The sequence below is a fragment of the Otolemur garnettii genome, unplaced genomic scaffold, assembly GCF_000181295.1.
Source record: "Otolemur garnettii isolate 467f Iridium unplaced genomic scaffold, OtoGar3 scaffold00138, whole genome shotgun sequence".
In the NCBI taxonomy this organism is placed as follows: domain Eukaryota; kingdom Metazoa; phylum Chordata; class Mammalia; order Primates; family Galagidae; genus Otolemur; species Otolemur garnettii.
In genome coordinates this window covers 4,293,419-4,303,213 of record NW_003852533.1, presented here as the reverse complement: position 1 = coordinate 4,303,213, position 9,795 = coordinate 4,293,419, and the positions used below count along the sequence as shown (strand labels likewise).

The window sequence follows — 9,795 nt, the reverse complement described above, 5'->3', positions numbered from 1 at the left end:
TGGGGATTCGAACCCGCCACCTTAGGTGTATGTGGCTGGCGCCTTAGCCGCTTGAGCCACAGGCGCCGAGCCTAGAGATGGGGTTTTGCTTTTGCTCAGGCTGGTCTTGAACTCTTGAGCTCAAGCAATCCACCCGCTTTGGCCTCCCAGAGTGCTAGGATTACAGGCGTGAGTCACCGTTCCCAGCCTGTAGCCAGTGGGTTCTTAATATAACAGCAATATGTCATCCATCAAACTGTGTCAAACAAAACTGAAATTATTTCAGTATCTATAAAATTTTATATTGAATCTTGATATAAATGGTTAATGTGTTCATTAATGTTCTCCCTCTAAATTCCCTTAAATGAAAGTATGATTTAAAGAAAAGTGTTTTTTGTTTTTTTTTTTTTACCTTTCTCTTTATATTCAGGAATAGGATCATTATCTGCTGTGACGTTGGCTGTTTCCTAGGAAAAGAAATGTGTACGAAGGTAACTTCATTTCCTAAGTCTAGAAAACCAGAGCATAAACAGAAATCCAAAGCTCCCCCTGGACCAGACGGTGTAACGAAGTAGAATCTAATTTAGGAGAAAGCTGGTGGAAATCAAAGTTATTGCGCTTTATTAAGTTACATTTATTGCCATCTATATTTAAGGCTTCCCTATCAACTGTAAAAACTCAAGCATCAGTGCCGTATCAGTTATAGCTCATTGAGGATGACTTCTAATGCTCTGCAGAAGATCACTGCTAATTTGGTCTAATAAACTCTAGCAGCAGCACACAAAAGCTCCATGAGAAAAGGGAAATTAACAGCTGAGCTAAGACAAGGCGTAAGTCACAGCACCTGCAGTGTTTCTAACTCCCATACACGAGAGGAGAAAGCTCGTAACTCTTCGTATGTTTATGAATCTCTAATTTCCTGAATCCTGTGTAAATAAAGAATAATGAGGGAACTAAGGTCTATCAGATTTTTAAGAGGTGCCTGCAAATCCAGCATTCTCCTGCCTGACGATCCCTTTCCTTATGCTGAGTTATATATGCAGCAAAGTTCGATGGTCATTTTCGATGTCCTCTACCTTGGATGGCAGGTTCGCAAAGTTTGGAAATCCATCTTTCTGATGATTTTGCCCCATAGGATTCACGACTGCTCCTGAAAGAGAAATTAAGGGAGCTAGACACAAAAAAATTTATGTCTCTGACAAACACGTTTTCTTTTCTTTCTGAAACTGGGAAAATAAAACCTTGGTTGTAATGTTCATTTCTAAAGTTCAGTTTCATTCCTATGGAATGGTTACATATTTACACATGGGAAATAGCTTTCTAATGATCAAATATCACATAATATACTTTATTTGTTTATTTTTGAGACAGAGTCTCACTATGTCGCTCTTGGTAGAGTGCCTTGGCATCACAGCTCACAGCAACCACAAACTCTCAGGCTTAAGAGATTCTCTTGCCTCAGCCTGGGACTACAGGTGCCTGCCACAACACCTGGCTATTTTTTGTTGCAGTTGTTTAGCTGGCCTGGGCTGGGTTCAAACTCGCCGGCCTTAGTGTATGTGGCTGACGCTGTAACCACTGTGCTATGGGAGCTAAGCCCATATAATATACTTCAGTTCACTTAAAACATGAATAGCTACCTTAAATTATTGTTAGACATATGAAAAATATTAAAGTACAAAGTAAAAAATGGAAAGAAAAAAACATCGTTGTCAGTTTTTTGCACTTATATTTTAATTTTTTACTACATCTCCCTGGATTAGTTTAATTTTTATACCACTTTGTGTGCTAAGGTAATGAGGTAGTTACGTGTGAGCGTGTTAGTTATCGACCACAAACGCTCACCACCCCTCCCCAGCATAGACTATCACTTCCACCTGTTAGTGTCTGCGCTGAGGCAGGCTATGTAGCTTCTTGCAAAAGATTAAAACCCTGCCAGATTCTGCATTCATTTCTAACACTTTCACATGGACTTCTGGAAATTTTTATTTCACCTTCTAGTTTTCTGAGATTAGGTTCTAGTTTCTTAACTAGGGATTTCTTAAACTTAGGTTTAGTTTAATTACTTTGCTTAGAAGATTAGCGATAAAACGCAATCAAAACAAACCTCCTTGAACAACTCTGTCAGCCAACTAAATCAAAACAAACCTCCTTGAACAACTCTGTCAGCCAACTAAGGACAGACATCTGCTGACACTCCACACCAGGGGTCCTCAAACTTTTTTTTTTTTTTCGAGATGGAGCCTCAAGCTATCCCCCTGGGTAGAGTGCCATGGCATCACGCTCACAGCAACCTCCAACTTCTGGGCTCAAGCGAGTCTCCTGCCTCAGCCTCCCAAGTAGCTGGGACTACGGGCGCCTGCCACAACGCCCGGCCATTTTTTGGTTGCAGCCGTCATTGTTGTTTGGCGGGCCCAGGCTGGGGATTCGAACCCGCCACCTTAGGTGTATGTGGCTGGCGCCTCAGCTGCTTGAGCCACAGGCGCCGAGCCCTCAAACTTTTTAAACAGGAGGCCAGTTCACTGTCCCTCAGACCGTTGGAGGGCTGGACTTCGGGCTCTGGGACCAGTCGGCTGCTAAGCAGGACAGGCAGCAGTGGCAAAAACACCCAGGGGTCAGATAAATGTTGGGGGGGGCACATATGGCCCACGGGCATAGTTTGAGTATGCCTGCTCCACATAAAAGCAGAACACAAATTCTGGAGGGCGCCCTGAACCTTCTCTAGAACAGACCATATGCTAGGCCATTAAGGGCGCTTCAGCACTTGCATAAGGACTGAAATCATACAAAGTGTACTTTCTGACCACGGTGGAATTAAAGTAGAAATAAGTGACAGAAGGAAATTTTGGAGTTCATAAATACATAGAAATTGAACTGATTCATAATTAATTGAAGAAGAAATTACAACAGAAATTAGAAAATACTTTGAGATGAATGAAAATCAAAATACAAGATACCAAAATTTATGGGATGCAGCACAAGCAGTGCTTAGAGGGAAATCTTAGAGCTATAAATGCCAATCTTAGAAAAGAAGAAGGACATTAAATCAATACTCTAACCTTTCCCTTTAAGGGACTAGAAAAAGAGGAGCAAACGAAACTGAAGCAGCACAGAGGGACACGGCTAAGATGGGGTTGGAATAAATGAAACAGACTTTTTTAAAGTTGGCTTTTTGAAAAGATCAACAAGATTGACACTCTTTTAGCTAGACTTGCTGAGAAAGCAAAAGAAGAGACTCAAAATATTCAGTAGTAAATCAAGAACAAAAAAGACGACTAGGTATAACCTCATAGAAATATGCCAAAAAATTAGATAACTTAGATGAAAAGATATAAACTACTGAAACTCACTCAAGAAGAAACAAGCTCACAATTACAAGGGATTTTACCTAACAAATGCAAACAATGTAATCTCATTCTTTGTACCTTGGACTGACCTGAAACAATTAAAAAAGAAAAAGAAGAAATAAACAATTTGAATAAACCCATTCCAAGTAAAGAGACTGAATTAGTATTTTAAAACTTCACAAAAAGAAAAGTCCAGGCTCAGATGGCTTCACAGGTGAAATTCTACCAAACATTCAAGGACGATCAATGCCAGGCCTTCACAGATTCTGCCAAAACATTAAGTCATTCAATCTGAAATGTCCGATTTCAAAGCAGAAGTTTGGTTTGCTATATTTCAAACAGGAAGCAGCACAATTAATCAGAATATGCTCCTGAACTGTCCATGCAGTTTAGCCATCTCAGCCTTGGCTTGTGTCTGCCAGCAGTGAAGAAGCCTGGAGAGCAAGTGGTGATGAATTGTGAAAGGCGTTTCCCACAGCTTGCTGAGAATTGAGTATTTTCCTTCCAATAAATGGTCCAAAGCCTGGAAGAAGTGGCGGTCAGTCGGCGCAAGGCCAGGTGGACACAGCGGATGACAGCGTGTTTCCAAGTCCAGCTGCTGCAGTCTGAGCAGTGTTGTTTACCTGACGTGCTTGAGCGTTGTCTTGCAAGAGGATTGCCTCTGATTAATCTCAGGACTTAGTCGCAAACATCCTCATCATTTCATCTGCCTGGTTGCAGTGACATCATGAAGCTGTAGTGGGTAACACCAGCCCAACCCACCAGGTACCATTAGCATTTCTTGAGAACTACTCACTTTTAGACTGTTTCATCTCCACAATTGGCATTGTGCTGAATGCTTGTGATTATCAAATAGCATCCATTTCCATCACATGTAACAATATGGTTAGAAACGGTTCACCAGCTGTGACAGCTAAGAGAGGCAGCCTCCAGACGATTTCTCTTCTGATGCTGATTTAATGCCTGCGGAACCCACCTGGGCGATTCGTTTCAAAGGGTCCAGTGTTGTTGGAATAGCAACATCAATCCTTGCTACTAATTCCCAGTTAGGTTGAGATGAATTCGTTTCTACTATGGCTTTTAGCTCACCATTATTCAGCTTTCGCCCACATGGCTCAATGTCACAATTAAAATCATCAGAACAGAACTTCCCAACCCATCCCGGTGCTATGCATTCATTAGCCACACCCTTCCCAAACACTTAGCTGGTATCTCAAGCTGCCTGCACTGTACTGGTTTTACAACGGAACTTGTCTGCGAAAATAACACATATTTTTGACTTATCCCTGGTTTCACAAAAGTTGTTCTAAAATTTTTGAAAGACAATCACAAGTCGAAATGTGCATTAGAAAGAATGAAGATATATCTTCACAATAAAAAAGTAAGGACAGGGCGGCACCTGTGGTTCAAGGAATAGGATGCCGGCCCCATATACTGGGAGTGGCGGGTTCAAGCCCAGCCCTGGCCAAAACTGCAAAAATAAAATAAATAAATAAATAAATAAACTTATAAAAAAAATAAGGACAAAAAAACCCCAGCAAGCGTCAAAGCGAAATGTCAGCGATATCAACTGTCACACTTAGTACTTAAGGAAATTGTTCACTTCATATTTAATGACCTAACAAGAGGACAAAACAACTTCCAAACCATTCAATGAGGCCAGCTTTAGAGTCTGGTACCAATGCCAGGTAAAGACATCCGAAAAAACCTGCAGAACAATATTCCTTATAAACACAGATGCAAACATCCCCAATAAAACATAAACGATCCAAATCCAGAAACATGCAAGAAGAATCAGATATACTGAACACATGAGGCTTATTATCCTAGGAATCCGAGATTTGCCTAGGATCTGAAAGCCAGTCAACGACACTAACAGAAGGCAGGACAAAACCACATGCTCATTTCAGCAGACAGCAAAAAGGCATCTGACGAAATCCATAGTCTACCACAACGAACCCTGAGGAGCAGAGGGAACGCCCTCAGTCTGGGACAGGCCGTCTGTGAAAACCCACAGGCAACATCATTCCTGGTGAAAAACTGAGTGTCACCCTGAAGGCCAGGGACAGTGCGGGGACGGTGTGGAGAGGGAGTCTGGCCTTGCTGCTTCTGTTCAACATTACACCGAAGGGTCCAGCCAGAGCAACTGGGCAAGACAACATGACAAACATCCTGAACTAGGAATTCTTGCATAGAATAAAAGGTGAGGTTTCAGAACTGTAAAGGCACTGAAATTGCCTTTTGTTTGTGAAAAGAGAAATACTTCCTTGCCATATAAAATGAAAATTCAAAATGGCTAAGAAGCAAATAGAAAGCTGTAGGTTTCATGTCAAAACTGGAAACAGCTGCCGGTTGTTGAAATGTAAATGCAAACGGTGATAAGAACACCTGTGCCAAGAACAAGTGACAGAAAACAAAAGATTCTGGTTGCTTTAACATCCCTGTGACAGGCGGGATGCCTCATGCCACCTAGAGGCAGCAGCTTGCATTGCGGGGACAGTGCCTCGGAGGCAGAAAAAGGCCCTTCTGGGTGAGACCCCGAAAATCCCATCTGCAACTGAACGCCTGGGGGCTGGAATGTAAAGGGCCAAAAATTCCTCCAAACTGAAAACTACCCCACCAAAAAAAAACAATTCTAAAGAAATGTAGGCAAAACTGATTATCTGGATATATCTGTCTGTGGTGGCAGCAAAGACCCAATCTTTTTGCACATTTTCAGCAGGAGCTCCAGCCCCCACTTCAGTGGGCAGCTAACAGGGCACACCTGTGTGGAGGCCACACTCATGTTTCCAACAAGCCACCACTACTCACTCTTAACCTATATCATTCACTTTTTCAAAATTATAATTCAAAACACCAACTCAATAAATCATAATTAAATGATGCTATTTTAGTTCAGTGCCTTGTGGGTCAGTGGTTAGGGTGCCAGCCACACGCACCAGGGCTGGTGAGTTGGAACAACAATGATGATGATGATGATGACGACAATAACAAAAAATAGCCAGTTGTCGTGGCAGGTGCCTGTAGTCTGAGCGACTTGGGAGGCTGAGCCAAGAGAATCACTTGAGCCCAAGAGTTTGAGGTTGCTGTGAGCTGTGGCACTACAGCACTCTACTGAGGGTGACATAGTGAGACTCTGTCTGATAAAAAAAAAATACTAATGCTATTTTCTTTAGTAAAGGAGTAAGGCACTCTTCTCCTCCTCATCCTCAGCTTTACCTGTGTCTGTGTGCTAGATCAGTAAACAAGTGTCTTTCCACCAATCAGCTAAAATTCACAAACATGAAGTCACCTTTGCAGGTGCAGCTGAGCAGGGATCCACCCAGAGTGAGGAACTCTGTCCACTCTCAGTGCATGTCACTCCCCGCTGCACAGTGACTCACAGAGAGAAAATACACGCTAACATCTACCCCAGAACAAGGACATCTGAAGCACACCTGTGTGCCCTCTCAAACTGGCCTGAGTTTCCATCATCAACAGCCAGCCATGTGGTGGGGTCAGTGGCAGGAAAAGGCCTAGATGATGAAAAGGCTTTACAGTCCCTGGACTCCCTGAATTTCACTTGCTCAGCCAGTGTCAGAATGAAGCATTCTGCGGTACTGAACTACGTGAAGAAGCCGGGTGTAAAAGACACAGAGACGGCCTCATGGGAGAAGTCTGCTGGGACTGAATAGCCCTTTAACACAGAACATCTACGGAATAAAAGTCAGTCTGAAGCAATAGTTTTCTACAAACCTCAGGACTTCTTCATGTGTGCAAGGGCTCATGTGCATTAAACACAGTATATTACCAAATAACATCTCTGCAAATAAACAGAACAGAAAGGACGCCAACATGAAAAAACAAAAGAATAAAGGTTTCAACTTAAGACTCTCAGTCTACAAAATATATTCCCAAGATAAGTCAAGATCATCACTGTTGAAGTGAATAAATGGAATGAGCAGAACAAGTGACAAACAATAAATGCGGAAACTTCATGACCTTTAAAAGTGAGGCCTGGTGCACAGAGAGGTGACAAATGGGAGCGCTGGGCACTGGGAATGGACAGCAGGTAAGAAAGGCAGAGTTAAAGCCTGTGGCATGAAACAGTGGTGAAGAGGCAAAGAACAATCCCAAGATCATTGTGCAGGTATCATCATCTGCACTAAAATATGGGGGGGGGGGTTGGGGTGCTGTGGCTCACGCTGTAATCCTAGCACTCTGGGAGGCCGAGGCAGGTGGAGTGCCCTGAGCTCATAGGCTCCAGACCAGCCTGAGCAAGAAGGAGACTCATCTCTACTAAAAATAGAAAAACTAGGCAAATTTTTGAGGCAAGAGGATGCTTGAGCCCAAGTTGGAGGTGGCTGTGAGGTATGACATCATAGCACTCTGCCCAGGGCAACCGCTTGAGACTCTGTCTCAAATATAAAATAAAATATCGGCAGAATCCAGTTATACTTAATCATATCTTAATTATAAAACAAAGAATAACATTATCTGAAATCTTATTTTTTTTTTGAGACAGGGTCTCACTTTGTTGGCTGGGCCAGTGGTGTCATAATAGCTCCCAGCAACCCTCAAACTCCTGGGCTCCTTCCCTCAGCCTCCTGAGCAGCTGAGACTGCAGGTGCATACATACCACCATGCCCAGCTAACTTTTCTGTTTTCCAGGCGTCCTCAAACTGCAGCCTGCCAGGACATTTATCCGGCCTGCCGGGTGTTTTTGCCACCACTGCCTGTCCTGCTTAGCCACTGCCTATCCTTTTGAACTACTGTCCGGCCCTCCAGCGGTCTGAGGGACAGTGAACTGGCCCCCTGTTTAAAAAGTCTGAGGACCCCTGGAGAAGACTGAGTCTCACTATGTTGTTCAGGCTGGTCTTGAATTCCTGGCCTCAGTACTCCCACCTGGGCCTCCCAAACTGTTAGGGTTACAGGCATGAGCCACTATACCTGGCCTGTATTTTTCTTAAATATTGTGATTCTAATCAGGTTTATGACTCAAAAGAGTTTCCGAGTTTGGAACAGAGAGCTGATTCTGTCAGCTGCTAAAAACGAAACATTTTAAAAAGTATAGTTGTAAGCAATAATGAAAGAAAAAACAACAGGTAACAGACTAGGAAGTGGTAGAAAGAAGGGTGTTGTATCGTAGGGCAGGACAGGGGAGAAGTGTCAAAAGGAAATGTGAAGCTACAATGTCCCCTCCAGATAAAAGCCACAGGGAACGGTGAGTCTGCGTCTCAGATAAAACACAGTATTTACATATTCAAGCCGTGCCTCCTCTAAGATGGATTGAGAGTCAGATCATATAAGTGTTTACCGTAGTTTGTAATTAAATGGATGGCTCGCTGATGCCCCATCTCCTGGAGGACCTGCAGAAGGTCACCGAGGGTCTTGTTTTTCTGTGCCCAGGACCACAGCAATTCTCTTGTCCCACTTCTACCTTGATCCACGTATTTTTCAATATGACGGACATCCAGCCAGCTGTTTGAGAGCCGCTCCGCTGTGGAAATTGCAACAGACAAGAGCCAAGGACAGTTAGACGTACTTTGATTGGAATTATTTTTTTAATTGAAAACAGGAGCAAATGTCAAGAATACTTGTTTTAGATAACCTGTATATCTTATTTCATCTCATTTATAGCTTTTTTTTATTTTGAATTAATTCAGCATACAGTCCTTACCCACCTTCTGCTCATGATAACTTCTTAGTAACTACAACCCAGCCATCCGAATCAGCAGCAACTGAACGGCAGACCGTGTTCTAACTCCACTCAGTAGTTTTCCACCTGTCCTCTTTTCTTTTCTAAGATCCTGTCCAGTTTCACACACAGCAGTTACATTGTTCCTTCTCCTTACTCTCCCCAATCTGTGAGGTTCCCCAGTCTTTCCTTGTCCTTCAGGAGAGGGAAAGGACACAATGTCCTGCTCGGTGTGTGGCATCAAGAGGGCCACGGTCTAAGTGTCTCCTCACCATCATGTTCGTCTTGATTGTCTGGTCAAAGTGGACTGTGCAATGTCTCCCCACTACAGAATTATCTTTCCCTTTATAGGTATCAAGTCTGCTGGAGAGGTACTTTGAGATTATGGAAATTCTCTGCTTCTCACATTTGGCCACTGGCACCCACAGGCACCAGCAGGTCACACTCAGGTCTGCCTGCTGCACACATTCTAAGCTGCTTTCCCTTCTATGTTCATTCACTGTAACTGTTCTGTAGGAAAGAGCTGTCCCTTCTCCCCCATTTATTTATTTATTCAATTTTTTATTTACATCAGTATGGACTCACAGATGTTTATTTCACTCTATAGGTTAAAGTCCAACACTATCTATCTATTTTGTTGCTAAAACTGCTCTGGCTTTGCCCAACTAGCTTGGCTCTTGCGTTCTTCTGACAAGCCCTTTTATTTTATTTATTTCAGGTTAAGGTGAGGGTACAACCAGGTCACGGTGTTAGCATTTCTCGGCAGAGTCCCAGTTGTAGCTGCGCCCTGCA

The 9,795-nt window shown here is 43.1% G+C and overlaps 1 protein-coding gene across 1 annotated transcript in view; it reads right to left on the bottom strand.

Moving 5' to 3' along the window:
- The window catches only part of IRAK3 (interleukin 1 receptor associated kinase 3), a 53,183-nt gene that overhangs the window by 26,792 nt on the left and 16,596 nt on the right, over nucleotides 1-9,795 (bottom strand). The window contains exons 2-4 of the mRNA XM_003798550.3: nucleotides 8,623-8,805; nucleotides 1,056-1,129; nucleotides 392-446 (exon numbers count right to left, since the gene is read on the bottom strand). Coding sequence (XP_003798598.1) covers nucleotides 392-446; nucleotides 1,056-1,129; nucleotides 8,623-8,805 — 312 coding nt within the window. The remainder of the gene's footprint in view (nucleotides 1-391; nucleotides 447-1,055; nucleotides 1,130-8,622; nucleotides 8,806-9,795) is intronic.